The 23383-nt window shown below is 38.4% G+C and overlaps 1 protein-coding gene across 1 annotated transcript; it reads left to right on the top strand.

Annotated features, from left to right (window-relative positions):
- The first annotated feature begins 16007 nt into the window (after positions 1–16007).
- Positions 16008–22769, top strand: grpel1 (GrpE-like 1, mitochondrial). The gene is made up of 4 exons (XM_041778803.1): positions 16008–16133; positions 18909–19056; positions 20510–20591; positions 21579–22769. The coding sequence occupies exons 1-4, from the start codon at positions 16066–16068 to the stop codon at positions 21923–21925; spliced, it is 645 nt and encodes a 214-aa protein (XP_041634737.1). The 5' UTR covers positions 16008–16065; the 3' UTR covers positions 21926–22769.
- The last annotated feature ends 614 nt before the right edge of the window (positions 22770–23383 follow it).

Genomic DNA, 23383 nt, shown 5'->3' with positions numbered 1-23383 from the left:
GTGAGAGTGGGCATAGTGCTCCACTCGTGCCGAGTCTATTTTCAATGAGGCCACTTTCATTACACATACAAAAACTGACGAGTCAGCACTCCTTTAGGATTTTATTAGAAGGATTTTAATAGCAGAGTCCAAACCCAAATCAGAGTATTTTCACACATGGTCCTCCTCAGAGACTTGGACGAAGAGCACATGAACCCCTACTCAGACTGTATACACTGTATAAAAAGAACATAACCTTTTTTTCCTCACTGTTTGACATGAAATCAGACTGAACTTTTTCTGTTTTAGGTCAGTTAGGATTACCAAAATTATCTCTCTTCGGTAAATGCCAGAATAATGAGATTGAGATTTTTTTAATGACTTTTTTCAAAGTCAGAGGTTAACATAATAGATCACTATGCCTTTAAACAAGTTGGGAAAGCCCAGATGATGATGTCATGGCTTTGGAAGCTTCTAAAGCATGATTGACAGGCATTGTTGCTTATTCATCGGTCCTCGGTCTTAATCAAACCAGAAGTAGTTTCAGATCTAACCGTCCCAAAGACCCTTACTGGTCTGAAGCAGAAACACATAAGAGCAGGCTTCCCGGAACTCTTTTTACTCAAAGACACGCCCCCTTATTGGATATCACTCTCTGATTGGATGCTGCTACACAGTGGACGTCAATGCAACTTCAGAACACCAGCAGAGATTAACAACGGAGGAGAAACGGAGTTTACGACAGGCGACAAACAGACTCAACGGACCATCAAACATAAAAGATGTTAAAAGCTCATAAAATCAAAAGACTCAAGCCATATAAAAGTCGTGTGCACTAAGACCGACTATGACATCAGACTAAATAAAGGAACGTGTGGATCATTTTCTGTGCCTAAAGCAAAGCTTTTATCTATATCAACCTATCATCCATGAACATGCACAAATGTAACATACTTTACCTTGTACATGTCGCCATGCATGAAGTCCTAAACATGAAAATATCTGTGCACATTTGCGAGCATGACTGCAGCATTGTTCTTCATGCACCAGTGGCACTCAGAGATCCTCACGTCTTAGTGTTGGAGAGTGTTTCTATCAGCCAGGGTGAGACATCAACCTCCCTGATTTAATCTGTGGTGACAGAGTGTGACTGGGGGCGCACGAGGGCCCGTCTGCTGGGGGACGAAGCGAAGGGACGGCCACGTGTGGTCCCTAATACACGGTCACACCTTTTAGACCGTGGAAGAGGAGATATGGACTACTTGAAGGGTGAGTGAAAGTGGGGAGGGTGAGCGTGTATGAGTGGTTAAAGGAAGCTGAACTGAGGTAATTACTCCTGAGGAGTTCAGTGAGGTCAATCATTGGACGTCTCATTATGACGGTGGAACATCCATTAAACTGTGTTTAGGTGGGATTGAAGCTGTAAGATCAGGGGATCTGTTTATGCCTCAGATTATCTCTTAAAATTATATTTTCACCCACTTGGCATTAGATTCCTGAGATGCCCAAGCCCAAGTCTGGTCTGACGTAGCCCACAGGATGGAGCCAGGTCAGGCCAAGATCTCTTCCCCTTCCCCTGGGCAGAAGCTGGTCCAGTTCAAGGGGAGTCAAAAATGTCCCATCAGACCCTTGATCTTCCTGTATTTGTCTGTTTTATTTATGTCTATTCCTCCTGCACAAATTACAAGACATGCTGCCCAAGTCAATTAGGCATGTTTCTTGAATTTACAAGTTCTTTTCTGTAAAAATTAAACTCCAAGTGTTTTACTGAATAAACATATAACTGTTTTCTTTAAATGTATGTTTTTGCATAATAAGGGAGAAAAGCTGTTAAAAGTGACCCAATTATACAATTATGCACAGGACGAAGAAAATAGAAAATGCCTCAGTCAATTATCTGTTCTAATGCAGCTCTGTTTACCAATGGAGTGAGTGATGAATAATGTGTACTGTCTATTAACTGACTTATGATCTCCAGAAAGCTCCCTGCCCTCAGTGTGCATCTGCTCCTCATCCTCACTGCTCTGTTTATCATCAATAGACAGGTCCCGTCTGTAACGCCTCAATGACGTTCATCAGAACAGATTTCTGTTGTTAAAACAACTCAGAATCGTAATTTAAACTTTAATTAAAAATCCAACTAATCAAAAATGTGGGCTCAGGCTCAGGCCCACGAATAAAGTTAATGGAGCTGGCCGAGCTTAAAGAGAACATGCGCAGGCTCCAGCGGAGTTGGTCTACTTGAAAACAGGTCTTTGCTGATCTGCCTGGATAAGCTACAATAGACTTCTTCACTTAATCACTGTGCTGCAAGCCCACAGTAGCTGCACCCTGATCTGATGCTGCCTATCTGCTTTGAAGTGGCGACCTGCGTGCAAGAAACATCTGGCTACTCTTACTTAGTATCCATCCATCCATGCAGCAAATCACAGGTAAAAGGGGTCGATCCATCCATCCACTCATCCATCCATCCAAGCCAATCGCAGGTAGATAGGGTCCATCCATCCATCCATCCATTTACCCATCAATCCATCCATCTATCCATCCATCAGAGCAAATCCAAGGTAAGTATGATCCATCCATCCATCCATCCATCCAGCCATCCATCCATCCATCCATTTACCCATCAATCCATCCATCCATCCATCTATCAGAGCCAATCCCAGGAAGGGTTAAGAAAGGGTGGATCAATCGATCCATCCATCCTCCATCCATCCATCCATGCAGCCAATCACAGGTAAAAGTGGTCAATCCATCCATCCATTCATCCATTCATCTGAGCCAATCCCAGGTAGACGGGGTCAATCAATCCATCCATCCATCAACCATCCATCCACCCATTCTGCCATCCATCCATCCATTATGCATCCATCCATCCATCCATCCATCCATCCATCCATCCATCCATCCATCCATCCATCAACCATCCATCCACCCATTCTGCCATCCATCCATCCATCCATTATGCATCCATCTATCTATCCATCCATCCATCAGAGCCAATCCCAGGTAGATTGGGTCCATCCATCCATCCATCCATCCATCCATCCATCCATCCATCCATCAATCAGAGCTAAGCCCTGGTAGACAGGGTTCATCCAGGACTTGCTGCCAGTTATTTACAGGGTTTACATGTTGAGAAAAATATTCAAACTTACACCTATGGGCAGTTTAGTACAACCAGTTATCAAGAATTGTGGTTTCTTAAAGAATCTGGGAGCAAATTTAGAGCAAGCTACCAGCTTTTGATGGCTAAATGTACAAAGTATGCCAAACTATACACAAAAGAGTCATCAGCATGCAGTTGAGCACAACTACCGTTCAAAGAAGAAACAAAGCCAGTGTTACATGAAGAATGAACCGGATCTGTAATCTGCTGCTCCAAGACTAGTTGCCTGAGGAATCGGGCTTTACACCTAAGAGGTCTATGGTAGACCGCATCCTGGCACTTCGGGCCCTCACTGAGCACTTTATAGGAATTCAAGGGTTGTTTGAAGCCAATGTTGATTTCTTGAAGGCATTCAACTCCTCGGGATGCCACATCCAGCTGATATCTGCCTTATATTCTGGTACAGACAGAGCTGTGGAGTGTTGTGGCTCCACCTCTGACTTCTTCCAAGTTGGCTGAGGCAAGGGTGCATCTTAACCCCTACGCTCCTCAGTTATGGACTGGATAATGGATCAGGGAACAGGGGAAGTGCTGCGCAATGTCACTTCTTGTCAAATGTAGATATGACCAGTGTGATAGATATTGTGCTATAAGTTGCTCTGAAGCTAGGCGGATGTAGGCTTAGTTCTTTCTGATTTGAAATTTGCCAAAGATTCTTTAAGGTTCATCAGACAGGATAGTCTGGAAATGTTCAAATCTAAACTTTCCATTAGGCGGTTGTAAGGTGCCTCAGATGTGGCCATGATTATTCACAATGAACTGATTTTCACACGGACTGTGGTGGAGGAGGACCACATATTCTACATCTACAGTTGTCATGTATGTGCATAAAGAGTCACCATTATTTTATCGAAAGAGAATGATTGCACTGTATTTCTTCCTGTGAGATATAAGGAGTGAACCCTATAGAGTCCTTTAGTGAGAATATTTAAAAATCAGAGTTAGATTTCAGAGAACATCTCCTCAGCATGACCTCCCCTGAAAACTAAATTCAGTAAATATTTCATGGCCCTTCTCGGTGTCTGCTCGTGGCACCTTCTTGTTTATATGAGTCTGTGTTTGTGAGCGTGCAGATGAGAGAAACTGATGAATAAAGCCGCTCTTGCATCATCTGAAACAGAGACAGCACAGAGGGAGGTAAACCTTGGATGGCGGGGGGGTCCGGCTCGTTAGCATGCTGCTGCTGAACGTGGCTTTCTTCGTCATGAAATTTTCACGGATAATTGGGTGTTATGAAGATTAATGTGAATTAGTTTTAGGGAGCCGCAGGAGAGCTGCAGGAGACGGACTCTCAGCAGCTGTCTGCGTCCTCTACAGTGGTGATACCCGTCAGAGCCATGGCTTTACTCCTGATTGATTCTGTTTATTATCTTACATCTTTTCAACAACACCAAACACGCTTCACATTCCCCTGAGATGTTCTGCACTTAATCTTTATTTTAATTTGTCAAAAATTAGTCCAATAAGAGAATGCATAGGAACAGATCTTCCTGCATGTTTCCCTCTCATTACTCTTTTTCCTCACGTACTCTGTAGATTGAATTATATTGAATAATAGACAACCTTCCATATAGGCGGCTCCTTGGAGTAAAAACCAGATCTACAGCAGACATGTGCTCTGAATGTAAAACTGAGACATTTTACCACTTCTTAAAAAAATATTAGATCATTTTACCCAGACTCTTCTCCTGTGAAGCCATGCTGTTGTGATGGATGAGGTGTGTGGTTTAGCATTGTCTTGTTGAAATATGCAAGACATTGTCCGGTTGGAAGCATATGTTGCTCTGAAAACCTCTATCTACATGTCAGCATTGATAGAGTCTTTCCAGATGTGTAAGCTGACCACGCCAGAGACACTAACGCAACCCCATACCATCAGAGATGCAGGCTTTAGAACTGTGCCAGAATGACAAGCTGGATGGTCCCTCTCCTCTTTAGTCTCCTCTTTAGTTTATATGGTGGTGGTTTAATCATGTTCATATACGACTTCTTATTTGCATGATCCAGCTTTAACTTGTATTTGTGTGGCACAACCAACTGTGTCGACAGATAATGATTTCTGGAAGTGTTCCTGAGTCCATGCAGTAATTTTCAGTACAGAATCATGACTGTTTTTAATGCAGTGCTGCCTGAGGGCCCCATGTTACACAGCACCTCGACTTTAAAGAGGTAAGTCAAAATTACAAGACAAAGAAGTGAAATGAGAAAAAAGTTCATAATCATTAGAGAAAATGTCAGAATTTTGACTCAAAAAGGCAAATTATGAGTTAAAATATAAAATTAGTAGCCAAGAAGAGAGCATTATGGGCCTAATTGTGAGAACAAAAGATCAAAATCATGAGTATTAGTCCAGAACTATAACACAAAAAGTCACATTGAGATTAAAAAGTCAAGCAAATGAGCTAAGAAGAAAAACAACATGATTTAGAGTCAAAATGATAAAATAAATTCGTTATTTTGAAACAAAAAGTTGTTATCACTAGATTTAATGTCATAATCATTAGATAGTCAAAATTCTGAGAAAGAAGGTCATAACTATGAGATTTAATATCAAAATTATGAGATAGAAAGTCCTTAGTACAAGATTAAAAGTGAACTTATGAGATAAAAAGTCCAAATTATTTTATTTTAAAATCATAATTAAGAAATTAAAAGTGATTGTAATGAGATACAAGGTCATGATTGTGAGCTAGTAAATCAAAATTATGACATTAAAGTGTAACTATGAGATTGAAAATAAAAATTATGTAATTAAAATTCAAAATCATGAGTTTGAAAATAAAATCAGAGGGTCCAAAATCAAAATCATCTGATTCAAAATCAAAATCATGTGATCAAAAATCAAAATTATAAGTTTGGAAGTCAAAATCATAAGAATAAAAATAAAATTATGTGATTAAGAAATGAAGATCATGAGTTTTAATGTAAAAATAATGACATCCAAAATCAAAATTATTTGATCATAAAGCAAAATCATAAGTTTTAAGTTAAATATAATGAGATCCAAAATCATGAGTTTGGAAGTAAAAATCATAAGAATAAAAATCAGAATTATGTGATTAAGAATTTAAAATCATGAGTTTGAACTTAAAAATTATGACATCCAAAATCCAAATTATGTGATTAAAAATCAAAATCATGAGGTTGAAAGTACAAATCAGAAGGTACAAAAACAAAATCATGTGATCAAAAATCAAAATCATAAGTTTGGAAGTAAAAATCATAAGAATAAAAATCTAAATTATGTGATCAAGAAATCAACATCATGAGTTTTAAAGTAAAAAATAATGAGATCCAACATCAAAATTATGTGATCAAAAAGCAAAATCAGGAGTTTGGAAGTAAAAATGATGAGAAAATCAAAATCATGTGATCAAAAATCAGATTATTTGATTATAAATCTAAATTGTGAGATTTATAGTCAAAGTTATGAGATTCAAGATCAAAATTATGAGATTTAAAATCAGAATATTAAAATAATTGATTTAATAATGACAATATGAGATTTAAAGTCAAACTTATGAGGCTGAAATAAAAATATGAGATAACAGATCAAAGTTATGGGATCAAAAATCAAAATTATGAAAATGAAAGTTAAAGTCATTCAATTTAATGTCAAAATCACAAGATTTAGACAAATCATGAGATTTAAAGTCATAATTATGATATTAAAATTCAAAATAATCAAATTTTAGACAGGTGGCCTAGAAGGCCATAATTATGACCGATGTATAATTTTGACTTTCGTCTTCAAAATTTTTCTTGTAATAATGACTTACTATCTCAAGATTTAGATTTTTTTTACCATCATTCTGACATTATTTTTCTATAAGTGTAACTTACTCTGTGGTTATTTGTCTTATCAATAAGTACCTAGCTTTCATATTCTTTATAAAGAGTCAGAAATGCTCTCCCATAGGTGACCGAGCCTCTCTGTTATCCCTCTCTCTCTCGTTGTTTCCTGTTGTGTCTGCATGAATCTCAGAGAAAAAAAAGGAAGACTTCTTTTGTGTGTTTTTTTCTCTCTGATGGATGTTTTTAAACTAAAGGATCCTCCACTCACAGCTCTGTTTGTTCTTCATCTCACATATGAGCCATTAAACTCCAAGGCCACTCTCTGAAACAAGTGTTAGGACGCCCCCCGCTGGCGGTCTGTGTGTCACAGCCATTGATGTGTCTGTGGCAATCAGCTGACCCCAGTGAGCCGTCTCCCTGCTCTGAATCTGATCCATGTAAACAAACATCCTCTTGGTGATACTCTGAAGGTCTTGTTAGTCGAACAGGAGAAGATCCCCCAACATGAATTATTGAACAACCTTGACTATGTTGTCTGCTGCATTTCTCTGAATAAAAACATCCACGGCTCTCAACCTTTCTTCTCTATCAGCGGCTTTGATTTGAGGCTTTTATTCCTGCGTGCTCTGGTGTTCTCCTCCTCCATCAGTCATCAGTGTGGGTGTCCTTCACTCACTTCTGTCTGCCCTCCTCCTCCTCGTTTCTGCCTTTACATGGCACCGAGCCGTTCCAGCTTCTCTGGTAAACAAACAGACAGCTCTATCTGCCGCCACATCCCCAAGGCTGGGAGCTCACAATGACTATTCATAAGGACTAAATCCTTAACCCAGATAAGCCCCAAACAAACATACTCATCATGGCCTCCCAGTCAAACTTTAGAGAGGAGAAGACACGGGAGAGGGGATGAAAAATGGATCAGAGAGAGGAGAGAGGATTATCAAACATATTCCTCTAGTTAAAAGAGACATCACAGATGAAAAATGCAGATTCAGGCTATTTTTACATCTAATATTCTAATTATAGGGAGCAACTAAAGGCAAAATGATACACAAAAATAATCAAAAACAGCTAATTAAGTCATCACTGGAACATTTTATAAAGCAAATATTTACAAGGGTAACAACAAAACTAATAAAGTCATCTTTAAGCCAACAAAGACAAAAACATGCTCTTTATAAAGGCTGTTTAATGTCAGGAAGACTGGAATAAACCATGTCTGCTGATGAAGACAGCGAGGCACGTGCAAGAGGTGGACCCTGATTCCAAAAAAGCTGGGGCGCTGTGAAAAACGTAAATCAAAACAATGCAATGATTGCCAAATCTCACAAACCCATATTTTATTCACAATAGAACAAAAACAACACATCAGATGATGAAACTGAGATGTTTTACTATTTCATGAAAAATTATTAGCTCATTTTAAGTCTGATGGCAGCAACACATCTCAAAAAAGTAGGGCAACAAAAGGCTGGAAAAGTAAATGGTACCATTGAAAAACAGCTGGAGAAGCATTTTTAGCACTGATGATCAACTGGGGGCCACATCAGCTCCCCACAGCTTCCAATCTGGCCCCCAGAAGCTCAAATCAACTGAGGAGAAGTGCTGAGGGATTAAATATATTTCTGTATTTAGGGTGTCTTTTCTTTCTTTCCTTTCATGATCCCTACAGATATTAAAGTAACTCCAATTATAAGTGAGATTGAAACACTTTTTAAAAGATTGGCTTAAAGTTTGATCAGTTTTACAAAAATGATTAACTATTATTAGCAGATAAGATGACAAACTTACTCAAAAGTCCATTCTTGATTAAAGCAGCAGATTTCTGCGTAAATCTAACAGTTATATTTTTCCTTCATGTGTTTTCCACCAATGAGGACACAGCGTATTCACATCAAACTACATGGCAGCCCCAGAAACATGCGGCTTATATATCTCAATCGCCCCCTTGTGGCTCACTGCAGTATAGAGATTTAACTGTGTGAATAGGGACTGAGTTCAGCGCTAAAGGCTAAAAATAAGATACATTACAAAGAAAATATAAATATTTAGACAGAAATGTTTCTTTTATTTAGTTCATTTAATGCATCAACCCTCACAGTGTCTGCATAGACATAAGCTGGGCCTTGTACAAATGTAGTTGATGACCCCTGCATTACAAGCTAATCTGCAAAAGTCAGTTACCTGACCGGGTATAAAAGGAGCATTTTAGAGAGGTAATCTGTGAAAAAACTGAGTCTTAAAGTTGTTGAACAATTTCAGAAAAAAAATCCTCAATGTGAATTTGCTATACTTCAAATATCCAACCATCTCCAGTCTGTAATATCATCAAGAGATTCAGAGAATCTGGAGAAATCTCTGTGCACAAGGGACAAGGCCAAAGCACCCGTTCATCCTGTAGAGCATTCATGAGGTCAGATACTGATGCTGGATTAGAAGGCCTGGCTCACAATCTCTGTTCCAGCTCATCCTAAAGATGCTCCATGGGGTCTAGATCAGGGCCAGTCAAGTTCTTCCACACCAAACTCATGAAATATCTCAGTATGTAGATTTTTTTTAAAGTTATAATTTTATTGTAGTTTTGCAATTAATTTCAGAACTTTTCTTTCTAGTGATTTTTCAAAGTGATGTACAGCACCGTTGATGCTGGTGACCATCTTTGTCCATTTCTGACACTTGAGAAAGAAAAATGTAAGAGTAGTGTAGTGAAAAAAAAACTACAGTCAAAATAGTGAGATGAAAAGTCAGAATTATGAGATAAGGAGTCAACACTATCAAATACAAAGGATTTAAAAAAGAGGTTAAAAGTCATATGAGTGTGATGAAAAGTCAGAATGATGAAAAAAAAATGTAAAATAAAATTTAAAATTAAATAACGAGATAAAAAGTCAAAATTGTGGTACAAAAAAATCACAATTTTTTAAAAAGTAAAAAAAAAAAAAATCCAGACATAGCAAGAAATTATTATGGGGGAAAAAAAATCCAAATTATGAAATAAAAGGAAAAATTAAGCTAACAGAAACAATCACAATTAATTATTATTATTATTATTATTAACAATTAAAATATATAAAATATACATTATATAAAAAAGTCAAAATATCAGATTGAAGTCAACATTATCAAATATAAATATGTCATAATTATGAAATAAATAAAACAATTGAGATTTTTGAGTAAAAAAGGAAAAATATTGAGATGAAACAAAAAAATTGATTAAGAAGTAGATATTTGGAGATTAAAAGTCATAATTATGACACAGTAAGTCATAATTTTGAAATCAGAATAAAAAATGGGATAAAATGTCATAATTATGAGTTAAAAAGTCAAATTATGAGAAAAATGGAAAAAAAAATTCTGAATGATGAAATAATGATATAATAATTATGAGTTAAGAAGTAAAATAATTAAATAAATAAAGTAAAATAAATGTTAAAAATCTAAAATCCTCAGTCCTACTGAGACAATTATGGCAGAGCAGGGAGGAGGAGCCTCAAGAGGTTATATAAGAGATGGGTGTGGTTACTGTCTGAGCCTGCTCTGTCCATGCGCCCACAGCACTTAAGTAAGTTTGTTCGATTAATTATCCCACTTTTTATTTTGTTTGCCAAATAAGTGCATCCTTTTAATTATGATTGTCACTTTCACCAAAGGTAGAAGTTTGACCACTGAAACCATAAAGAAGACCTAGAGATTTAGAATTGTTAGTCTACTTTAAAGGACACATATGAGTGAGTACATTTCCTACCTAAGTTTAAAGAGAATAGTTTATTTTGACACAGTGCACTAATTTATGTTTGTTTAGCAGGAAGCTGAAGCAATTCCTCACTCCTTGTGTAACATATTGGATGCATAAATTATTGTAAGTTGATCCCTGTTAGCCTTAATTTAATCATGATATGTGCGTGGCAATGTTTTGATTTGTTATATCTGTTTTGTACAGAAAATCATCCATCCATCCATCCATTCATCTTCAATAAATGGTTAATCTGATTTCTGGATCCATGTGTTTAAATGTGCACCCCACATAGAGGTTCGATGAGCTAGCATCAGTTGAAATTGAGTTGGCCTCCACTAATTCAACTTAGTGACAGTTTTTATAATAAATAAATAAAAATGTACAAAAAAGGTAAAAAAAAAAAAAGTAGAAGCTCAATTATTGATAAGTTCTCTCCGTCCATCTCTCATCGAACCATGTCCTTATAGTCCTGTCTCTGTTGCCTGGGTAACAGTCGTGTTGGATTTAAAAAGGGCCTTCTCTAAACTGTTGCCACACAGCTGGAAGCATCGCATCGTCAAGCCTGACACATGTCAGCACGTGTGTGGCTCAGCAGCCAAGGTCAAGCTCAACAGCATCTCTTTGACAGGACCTTTTAACCCCTGAATGCTCCTGGAGACCTCTAGTAGTTTTTGGGCCTTTGGGACATCCACAGCATGACCAGGGGCTCGTGGCAACCCTACTACCTGCCTGATGTGGCTTACTCGCCACATCTATGCCTTACTTCAGCCTCTAACATGCCTGAAAGTTCTTTATAAATATACTCACATAGGAAGAGACATTTCTTAAATAAAGACAAAGACATGTCACGGACATCATTAGCCTGTTTAAAGCCTGTTTATGTTGGAAAAAGGGTTAAATAACCTCTTACATCATAAGAACCTTTGTTAAAAAAGAGATGTAGACATAGACAAGTCTGTTTTTATCAAAGCATCAGAGCTGCTTGATAAGCAGCGTACTGCTGAGAGTCTCTCCTGTTCAGACGTCTTTAAAAAGCTTCATTACTGACGGACATCAAAGTCTGACAGAGAGCGGCCTCATCAAAGCAGGAACATGACAGATCTGTGTTTCACCTCACCAGACAAACCTCCTCCTAATGACGCCGAGCCAACCTGTCTGCTCTGCTTATTAACCCCCTGAGGAGTGTTCCTCCAACGGGACTGGGGAAAGCAGAATCAAACTGAGATTTAATAACTGACATGTCAAACTAATACTCTTTATTTTACTTGCTCGCCTCTCAAAAAAGGAGAGGTCCACTTCTGCATTTGCAGTAAGGCTTCCAAAATTGTATCATTTTTGATACTTTGTGTTTTTTACAATGACACAATCTGTTTATTTTAGAGATCAATAGTGTCAAACAGTTCTGAATCTTTAAAGAAATCCATCTATTTAATAAGAAAAGTCCATAGAAGAGGAATATACCCATCAAAAACCTGCAGCTGACTGAGCTGCACAAAAACATTCTTGCAACCAAACAAACACATTTCAGGTTTCAGTGAGTAGAGTAAGAGGTGTACTGAGCGTGCACGGTTTCCATGCCAGAACTCCAAGACGCACACCGCTACTGACCCAAAAGCCAAGAAAAGTCAGCTCCAATATGCTCAAGATCATTTAAATAAGCCACAGAGGTTTTGAGATCCTATTCTGTGGAGCGATGACACAAAACTGGAACTTTCTGGCTCGATGGATCGGCGGTATGTCTGGGGGAAGAAGAATGAAGAATACGCTGGTGGCTGGGTGATGCTCTGGGGCTGCTTTGCATCCTCTGGCACTGGAAATCTTCAGCATGTGGAAGGTAACATGGATTCACTGAAATATCAGGAAATCCTAGTAGGAAACGTCATGCCTTCTGTGAGGAAACTAAAGCTTGGACCTTCCAACAGGACAATGATCCCAAGCATACCTCAAATTCCACAAAGGCTTGGTTACAGAGGAAGTCCTGGAAGATCCTCCAATGGCCATCACAGTTGCCTGACTTGAACCTCATCTAAAATCTCTTGAGGGATTTGAAGAAGGTGGTTGCAGCATGCAGACCCAAGAATATGACTGAACTGGAGGCCATTGCACATGAGGACTGGGCTAAGATTCCTCAGGAACACTGGCAGAAGCTGGAGTCTGGATATGCATCTTGTTTGCAGTGTCATCAAAGCAAAAGGGCGCTCTAATAAGCAAGGGTGGAAAGTAACTGATTACACTTACTCAAATTACTGTAATTTTTTGAGTAGTTTTGAAATCACTACTTTTACTTGTACTTGTGTGTGTGTTTTGAGTGAAGTATTGTACTTAATTACATTTTTAAAAAGCATGGAGTACTGAGTAAAATATAAGAGTCTTGAGTCCAGTCTTGTGGCTTCACAACACACGACGGTCAGAATATAAACATGGCAAGAGAATGATTCCATGTTTTTTCCCAAAACAGCTGTTGCATTGTACTTTAGGTTAGGTCACACCTCATGGTAAACAACCTGGTTGGAGATCCATATTTAGGGCCTGAGCACTGATCTCGCAGCGAGCACCCTTTTGCATCTGTGGGCGTTCTTAGATATTATTTTTCAGACACTGGAAAAAAATTGTTCCCAAGGGAAAATGTTTGTGTTTTGGTGGAACTGGCCCCCAGTGTGACATAGGGAACTGGGTAAGAGCAACATACATGAAAATCACTTCACATCTGTATCAGATCTAGACAAAATAGAAAGTCACCTGGGACCATCCTCTAATATTTACAGGAATTGCACTAAAAACAGTTAAAGGTCATATTTTGGCTGTTTTCGGCAGCATCACTGTTGTCACATCTGAAGGATCACTACCTACATATTTCATCAGATTGTCTCCAAATTTTTTGTGCTTATTTAAGACACGGTGGAACTCTAAACTTGTACAGACTGTGAGTTTTCACCATAGGGCAGGGCTGTGAACAGGGCCCAAAAACCTTATATCCATCTTTTTTTTAAGTGTGCCAGCTATTTTGATTCTATATAACTGTACAGTGTTTTTGTCAGTCATCACCAAACTTAACAGGGATGATCACACTTTGACTCTGAATACATATATACATCAGTTTCATCACTATGTCACAGCACCCCCTTCTGCTAATTGATTATTTCCTCCGCAGATTTTTGATTTGGTCCTTTAAGACATCTTTAAACATCCTGCCCTTGTACAGCTTTCAACCTAGGATCCTTGATCTGCATATGGATCACAAAAACCTCTATTGACATGTGCTGGGGTGGGAAGCCCCTTAGGTATCAAAAGTATCTACCCAGTACTCAGTACTTAGAGTAAATTTTAAATGACTTACTTTTTTCTTTTACTTGATTAGATTGAGTAGACCAGTACATTTACTTCCACTTATGTAAATTTTAACCAGAGTAACTCTATTTTTACTTGAGTGCAATAGTCTGGTACTTTTTCCACCTCTGCTACTAAGTACTAAAGATGCTTACCACAAAGGGGTTGAATAGTTTTAAGACTGGAGAAGTCATTATGAGCACCATTTTCAGTTGGATTTGGAGAAACCACTTGAAGCATTAGTTGTGTTGAGCTATTTTAGTTCCTTTTGTTTGATTTGTTTATTGCAAAAAGCAGAAAGTCTGTACATTTTCACAAAAAACATAAATTGTAATGGGGGTTGAATAATTTTGATTGAGGAGGCATTTTGCTTTCTATACCTCCCTTGCATTGCTGCTTGCCTGTTTTCCATCAGAGAGCCTTCACATGGAGGCTTAATGTTGATCTGGTTTTCTTCAGCCCCTGTGAAGAGATACAAAAGCAGAGCATCAGAATTTCACACATCCTGAACTCTACATTCAATGATATTACACCCATGTAGAGAGAGACCAGCTGGTGTGTTTCATAGTTTCATAGGTGGAGATTTTATCTCTTTGTTGTTGTTTTTAACGGTCTTATTTGAATAAATTTGCCTTCACTTTATTAGTTTGATCAGAACTACATATTTCGTCATTGAAAGAGATAATCACCGTTATTCTCCTCACCTGTCAGGGGTCGTGATATGCCTGATCAGTGTGCAGCACCTTGCAGAACTTTAAGGGGTGTTTGTGCCATAAACTGAGGCTAAAGTAAGGTTTAGATGTGGTGAGTAGACCCACCTGAGTCAGGATCGACACAACCCCAGTCAAGCTCTGGATGTCCTTGCATATTACCAGAGGCTATAAAGTTTTTCCTATTTGAAAATAAAAGTACTTCAACAAAGTGTTACAGTGGCACTATTGCAAACTTTATGCAAACACTTTTGCAGACTTTTCAAGTAAATCTGAAGACAAAAAACTGCAGCCATTTATGTGATCACGTAATTGCACGGCCTGACATTGTGTGCAGTTAAATGAACTGTGCAGCACCATTTAAAATCTATTATGTTGGTAAATAGAACCAAAATGACAAAAAATCACATCCTATACCAGGGCTATTCAATTAGTTCATAAAAAAAAACGTGTGTGGATCATCTTTCAACAAAAGTGGCCTACTTAAAGAGCCACTAAAAATGACCTTGGGGGCCTGTCCCTGTCCCTGGGCTGAATAGCTTAGTCCTTTATTTTCACACTTAGGTCATAACCAACCTGGCTACAGATTTAATGGTATATTAAAAGTTTAGCTCTGTGGTTTGTGTGTAAAATCCCTTAAAATGTTTTAAAAGGTGTTAAATCCATCTCAACTGTTCTACTGTGGGCTTTGTTTGCCCTTTTTATGGTTGTAATAAGCTTGGAGCAATGACAACCAAACCAGTTCTCAAAGAGCTGCCCATCACCAAACTAGTTAGAGATATGGATAAAAATGGTAAAGAAGGAGCTGCATAAAACAAAAGTGCATTTGTGCAGAGGATTAACACTTGGCTTACATAAGTCAGCAGGCAAGAAGCAGAACTCCACATGTTGCTCTTTGCTAGTCAGATTACAGGCAGGCAATTTCAGCCTTTTTATCATGATCACTGGCCATATTTAGTTGAAGTAGCTTTTATACTCTGTTATGGGGGTTTAACACTGAAAAAGTTGTACGTACTGGTTGAAGTGATTAGGTATTTTCGTCAACTACCACTTAAATATAAAAGCAGTTATATCGTTTGATACCAAAAACATGTAAGTTGAGTAACCTCCTGTTGGATAAGCTTGTTTAAAAACTGTCCTTGCTCACGTGGGCACGTTTCACCTTTAACTTTACCTCAACCAAACTTTAAGAAGTCGTCAAACTCCTCGTTAAATATGATTGGTCGAACGCGAGAGGCGTTCTTCTTACTGCTCTCTGATTGGCTCAGACTCCACAGCAATGACAGCAGGTTGAGCGTTCCGTCAGCGTGTGTTACAAGTAGGTTTTCCCTGCACTACTACAGAGAGAAATGGCGAGCTGGTGTGTACGAGCAGTGAGACAGAGCTACTCTCTAGTAGCTTCACCTGCACTCATAAGGTAATATATTACGCTGCCAACCCTTTATATGAAAGAAAGCCTTGTACGGTCATGCTAGATGCGAGTGTTTGCTGCAGGTGTCTGTTAAACCGGCACAATAACGTTAGAAGCTAGCGAGTTAGCATCGATAGCTTGACCTTTATGTGAAAAATACAGCTGTTACCTGATTATTTAGGTGTTTTTATAAGTTAATGTGGCTCAAGCGGAAGCATAACCAGCGTTTAACCGTATGTCATTGTTTGTGTGCCACTGTTTATAACAATGATGAAATGTCATGACATTCTGGTGTAATGCTTCAATTTGGTGACTATGTTAACTGGCGACTTTCATCCGGATGCGCCAGTTACAACAGATGTTTATGATATTAAGTGTCCTAATGGACGCATATCTCTCAAATATTTCAATACAAAACATAAAGACAATAATTGTGCCTGTTAAGTAAAAAGGGAAGACGAATTCGCTACGACCACTCTACGACAACCAGTCGCATCCGGATGAAAGTCGCAGGTTAGCACGGTCACTGTTTAAACTGTTACACCGGCAAATTAGCTTAGCCAAATGACCTGATAGTGATCCTTTAAGTATACTGTGCGATCAGTTACTGAGAATTTGTTTGTGTAAACGTTAACGTATGCTTCTCTTTTATCAGTTTAAGCGAATTTTATAGTTACTGTGGGCCTTAAGTCCGTTATTTTCTCAATTTTTACCACGGTAGAATAAGCCTAAACCAAACCATGTTCATTAATCTACCAATTTAACCTCCAAGACCCAGTACATATGGAAACATACATTTGTCCTACCATTTAGTGACAAGTTCTGCTTTTTGAATTATTGAGATAACTGTCCAGAATGTCCTTTTAAGTTGAAGCAATTTGCTTCAAATATTAAGAAAATATGCTATGGATTTTCCTGGAAATTACAGGGGATTTGTTTAGATTTATTGGAGGAATTTGCTTGGGAGTTTTCAAGTTTTTTTCACTGGAAATATCTATGTATGTATCTTCTGGAGTGTTTCAACAGAAGTTTCGGATTTTTTGGTAATTTATTTGAGTTTGGGAATTTTTCAAAAGTGTAGATTTAGGAGATGTTTGGTATTATCATGGATATTTAAATAAATTTGGATTGGATTTGGAAAATGCTTATTTTCTTCATGAAGTTTAATTTTATTTTTAGGGATTAGCTTTGAAATTCTTTTCAGTATAGAATAGTTCAGAGGTGTTTTTTTTATTTTTTATATTTTCTTGGAAATTTTAATTAAATTTCAGGGCTTTTTGGGATATTTGCGGGAATTTTCCATTAGCTTTCTGAAATTTCAGGGACTGCATTTGTAACTTTTTGGGAGTTTGATGAGAAATTTTAGGGGATTTGCTTTAAAACTTTTTGGAAATTCTTGATTATCTAGGGGAAGAAATTGAATGACCAAATTTTGGTCACTTTATGGGATACTTTAAAAATATGTTGATGTATTTCCGCAGTAATTTTAGCTTATTTCTTTGAAATTTTACATTGTGTGGATTTTGGAATCAAAAATAAATTTCCAAGAAATTCAGAAATCCAAGTGGAAATTTTGTTCATGCTTTGCCTTAACAAGACCTTGAGGTCCATCATCAAAAAATAAACAACTCCACCATACCTCTCAATTACTGACACCATTTCTTACTGAGTGAAGACCCCCTACAACTGACCAACTTCTCGACACACATCTTAAACCAACCCACTTCTGTATTTTCTGCAGAAACAGGATCTTTGGGAGATTTTTGGACATAGTTTTTCGTCAAAAAGAATTCCTGGGGCTTGTTGCTGTTAGGCCGTTCCTCATGTATGTGGACAGCCTGTGGCCTCTTTCCAGCATGCCTCTCCCCCACTCTCTCATCCCTGTGTCTGACTGTATCAACTGCCCTCCTCAATAAAATAAAGGCATTAAAAGATCCAAAATATACCTTTTTAAAAAACCTAACTTATTCCTGTCTAAAGACAAGGCTGAGCTTTAAACTTACAATGTCCTACAGACCCCAAATAAGTCTCAGGAGGTTAATGCCTCTATTACTACTAAAGAACATCTAATCTTGTTAAGCTCCATATGACAGTAAATTAATTGTCTGGTGTCTTGTGTCCACACTTCTCTGTAGGCTAGAGAGAATTAACAACATTATATTGCTTTCATTGGAATACATAATTAAACTATTTTAAATGGTTTAAACCAGTGTAATTATACTGTATTCAAATTAGCAGTAATCATATAATGACATTTACGACAGTTCACAACATCCTAAAGGCATCAGAACGAATCTCTTTGCACAAGAGACATTTGGCGTTCTCTACAATTTAGAAAAATGTGTATCAATATATCTGTATCTGCTAAAATGAGTTTGGAAATATTAACAAAAATCCAAAATCAAGCATCCCTGCATTTTGGTTCTGCCTGGGTCGCACCACAAAAGTTAGCAGACAGAAGTAGCACCGCCTAAATTGCACAAATGCATTGGTGATACTGAAACTTTCCTGGCCTTTTTGTTCAATTTGGACAGTTTGCAAGAATCTGCCACCACTTTTTGATTATTAGAACAAGAAAATACCCAAATTTGACTGCTTAATTGTGTTTCTCTTGCAGCAGTATTCTGAAAGTTATCAATATTTGATTAGATTGGAAAAAACAGGTATTGTGGCAACCCTCAGATAGACAAACACCCCCCTGATGTCAGGGATCATCAGAAGAATCAGGCTCCTAATATTTAAGCAACATAATTTTGTAATAATTTGATCCCTCTCATCCAGAGCATCTCCGAGGTTGTTATGCACAGCCACGCAGCAGAAGAACGGTCACGGGCCGGAGGAGGAGGCTGAGAAACCGGAGCAGAGCTCAGCAGAGAAAGCTCTACTGGAGGAGAAGACCCAGCTGGAGGAACAGCTCAAAGACATGACAGTAAGAGTGCAGACAGGCTCGCTTCTAGATGGCATCCCTGCTACAGTTATTTCAACACCTACACCATGGCTACTTCTTGTTTTCACAAGTTGAAATTAAGTCTGTGCAAACAATGCAGAAATCCCCACTTGGTTTCTGATTAGGTTCTGCAGGCTAAATACTTCCCTTACTCCACATTGTAGACCAGGACCTAACTCTGAAACAAGACAAAGCTAACAACTACAGCCTTGACTAACAGTTGGCAGCCACAAATAAATAACTAAATAATTAGCCTTTTGTTTTGTAGCAATACATCATTTTAATACTTTACCACTGCCAATTTGAGTGAAAGGAAAGCCAGCATTGCCTCTCTTCCTGCAGCATGCATCAGCTTTAAGCCTGGAGCGCAGCTGTTTCAGGAGAGAGAGATCCAGAGACTATTAAGATGTGTGATAGTTTTCAATCCCACATGTTTTAAATGTGTATATTCTCTGTTCTTTTAACTATCAGTAGTATAAAAACACTGCATCTTATTAATTTAATAGGTGAATAAGAGAGAAATAAATCAATTCATAGTGCTTTTCTACAACAGTGCCATAATGAAGCGCATATCTCTGCACTTCCATACACAATGAGATATAACATGTCTTTATCAATCAGTTAAGTCTTTGGCACTCTAGGATGTTTTTAAGTAAAAGTGAAACTTCATAGAAGTGTAAATATCACAGCTTTTAACTTCAGTGTGATTTGGACTCACAGTGTAGATAAGTACTGTCTAAACTGCACTTAAACATAAGTAATGCTACCATACAGAAATATTGTCAATATTTTGTTTAATATAGACTGTGTGCAAAAGTTGTTTGCAGTTTTTACCAATCCGAAACAAAAAAATGACCCAATATTGGATGTCAAGGGCTTCTATTTTTTAAATCAAACTAGAATCGAAACAGGTGTCAGTGTTGTTGAATTTTACTGAATTGCCTCAAATTTAAAGTCTTGGCACTTTTAAAACCCTCAACACTCATTTGACCTGGCCCCTGCCAGTACAGTGTACATTTAAAGTTCTATAGGGTGCATTTTTAAGTACATGATAAGTTTTTGATCTATTGTAGCAGGACTATGTTCATAGAAATTGTTTTTGTTTTATAACTGCAGGCTTTTGCTGCATGTAATTGACATTTGGAGTCAGAGCTGGGGGTGACATCCAAGCTTAGGGGGCTTTTAGAGACGACATATCTGACTGGCATCACTACTAGTCTCCATCTAACATCATGGTCAAGTTCTTTCACCTTCGATTGAATCAAAAACTAACTGAAGATATAGCCTAACAACACTGACCTGTTTACTTAGAATAAGGGATTTTTATCCTAACTTGAAGACTTAAAGTACATGATAGTTAATTTTAGTTTGCTGCTTGGAGATTCATGATGTGATGTTTGTGTTTTAAGCCTGTTGGTCCTGTTTCTGTCCTCAGGAGAAGTACAAGCGGGCTTTGGCAGACACAGAAAACCTCAGGACGAGGAGTCAGAAGATGATAGAGGACGCTAAATTATACGGTAAGAACTAAATTTGCTTTTCTCATATTTTAACATTTACATCACAACTAACATCACTCGCCAAGGACATATCCTTGAGGAAAATCACTCTGGGCGGTAAGCAAGTATCTGGCAGTTCCACATTTCCACCACTAGATGACAGCAAAGGGCCAATTTAGGCTGACGATTGCCATGAAATACTTGATCTTAGAAATGTGCTTCCCATGCTAAATATTTAAATAAAGATTTAAATATTCTGACAAACATTTTGTGGCTCTTATAAATAAACATCAGTCCCCCTAGGCAGTTGCTGTGTCACTGCTGTAATTATAAATGCAAAATCAACCAAGTCTTAAACATTTTGGTCAGCCTTTTAGTTTGGCCAATTATTCCAACTTTCTTCTGAAAATTTGATCAGTCCAGTGCTGCAGAATCCTGGAAGAAAAATGAAAAAAGGTTGGGAACCACTTGGCTAACGCAACCCGGTTTTTAAAATACAGAACAGGTTTTTACACACCAAGATTTTGATATCCGTTCCTAATCACCAGCCGTCAGCGACTTTCTTTTCTTTATAGAAGCAACACTAATTCCTCTAAATGACCAAACTCTTGTGTTTCAAGCTCCCTGGTATTCTGCTGAAGCATCCCTGAACTCTTTAAAGTCTGGACCCTCTTATTGTTTTGCTTTTTTTGGGCAAAAGCAATGCAATTTTGCCACCATCACTTTCCTCATTTATGACATATGCTAGAAGTCATAAATGGCAGTAAGATGGGCATGAAAAGCAGAAGTGGAGACTGAAGCACAGAGTTGCTGTGATGTAAACAATACATCATCCCCAGCAGCAGTTTGAAGTAGCAGGCTTGTAGAGTGGCTCATTGTAAGCAGTCACAAGTTGTAATGCATCTCATTGTGAATCTTTGGCTGTTAAATCAACACGGTAGAAAAACTGCTAGAATTTAAGTGAGTAAATCTGATGTAACATTGTACTTATATGTTGAATATACCCAGGGATCCAGGGGTTCTGTAAAGACCTGCTCGAGGTGGCGGACATCTTGGAAAAAGCCACAGAGAGCGTCCCGAAGGAGGAGGTGACGAGTCAGAACCCTCACCTGAAGAACCTGTATGACGGCCTGGTGATGACGGAGGTCCAGATCCAGAAGGTGTTCACCAAACACGGCCTGGTCAAACTCAACCCAGACGGCCAGAAGTTCGACCCCTACGAGCACGAGGCGCTTTTCCACGCCCCCGTCGAGGGTAAAGAACCAGGCAGCGTCGCCGTAGTAACCAAAGTGGGCTACAAGCTTCATGGTCGCACCCTCAGGCCAGCGTTGGTGGGCGTGGCCAAAGCCCCCTAGAAAATGTAACTGACAAAGTGGGATTTGTTTTTGTTGCCTGAGCGATGGATGAGCTCGGGTACGGCAGACTGGTCAAGGCACCGATGTCGCACCTTTTCCCACAATTCCTTTCTCACATCAGCCCACCTTGAGGTACCTCACAGTGACAGGACCCAAACTGAACTGGACTTTGTACCTGGATCTCCACTGGTTTTTAAGAGGCACAACATTTCAGTCAGTCACTTCAGAGACAGAAACATAAGGTTTAAAATAAATACCAGAGGGGAAGTGGGCGGGGCTTCTCATGCTGGCTACACACTAGTCATGTTTCTAGGAGAATAATTTCACACATGATTAAATGTAGATTATATCTGTATGAAGTTAACTACTCTAAAGTCAAGAAAACAGCACAAAGAAACTGTCGAAATCACACACCAAGATTTGTAATCATCTAGTGTGTAGCCAGCCTTACAGAGTTGCTAAATTACCTAGAATAGAGGGAGAAGTAATGCGAAGTTAAAATCCATCCACAAATCAAGTCCTGCTAATTCTCATCTGCTGGTATCATTCCCAGTTTTTATCTAAAACCCTAATAATCTTAAATTAATAAACTCATGTTTTGTGAGTAATTAAGGAAACAGGTCCTTAAGATCTGGAGAGAAGTCTGAAATGTTACTGTACTGACTTGGCATTTTTAAAGGCTCTAAGATTCAAACCAGTAAGGCTCCGGTAAGTTTGCTTCTCTCAGTACATCATCACCTTTCAGCTCTGCAGGACTGACAGTGCTGTGATAAAACGTGAGAATGTGTATGGACATTTGTCCAGTCTCACAGCATCAGAATAAAGAGACCAAGTTTGAAAAGTACCTCTGACTAAGCTTTGTTTTTTTTTTACACATCTACAGTGTTGAATATGAACTGCGGTATTTTCCTGCGACCACAGTACTAAAACCCTTGGATGTTTCAGCCTTTTACTGACTTTAGAAATCAACAGACACCTGTGTCTGGAAGGTCTGGTCACTGGTTGATCAGTATTCCTGGCTACCATTACACCATGAAGACTAAAGAACTCTCCAAGCAACTTAGAGAAAACGTTAATAAGAAAAAGTATAAGTCAAAATGGATGAAACAACAAAGGCACTGAACATCCCCCAGAGATAAGTTAAATCCACCATGAAGAAATGGGGGAAGGAATATGGGGCATGTGTAAATCTGCCTTGATCAGCTCACAAACCAAATGAGCGTGCAAGAAGGAGAATAGTGAGAGAGGCCACCAAGACACCTACAACCTCTCTGAATACAACTGAGGCGTGGGTTCAGTCAAAGCTTTCTGGGAGAGTGGCAAAGAGAAAGACACTGTTGAAGGAAAAAAAATTAAATCTGGACTAGCGTCAGCCCAAAGGCATGTGGGAGACTCCATGGTCAAGTGGAAGAAAGTGCTTTGGTCTGATAAACCAAAATGGAGCTTTATGGCCATCAG

The sequence above is a fragment of the Cheilinus undulatus genome, linkage group 22, assembly GCF_018320785.1.
Source record: "Cheilinus undulatus linkage group 22, ASM1832078v1, whole genome shotgun sequence".
In the NCBI taxonomy this organism is placed as follows: domain Eukaryota; kingdom Metazoa; phylum Chordata; class Actinopteri; order Labriformes; family Labridae; genus Cheilinus; species Cheilinus undulatus.
Note: the sequence above shows the minus strand (reverse complement) of the source record. Positions and strands in the feature narration are given on the sequence as shown.

Excerpts from the sequence above, each read along its gene's own strand:
- grpel1 (XM_041778803.1), top strand. The coding sequence starts at position 16,066 with ATGGCGAGCTGGTGTGTACGAGCAGTGAGACAGAGCTACTCTCTAGTA. Across the intron at positions 16,134-18,908 it reads GCTTCACCTGCACTCATAAG|AGCATCTCCGAGGTTGTTAT; the intron begins GTAATATATTAC and ends CCTCTCATCCAG. Across the intron at positions 19,057-20,509 it reads AACAGCTCAAAGACATGACA|GAGAAGTACAAGCGGGCTTT; the intron begins GTAAGAGTGCAG and ends TTCTGTCCTCAG.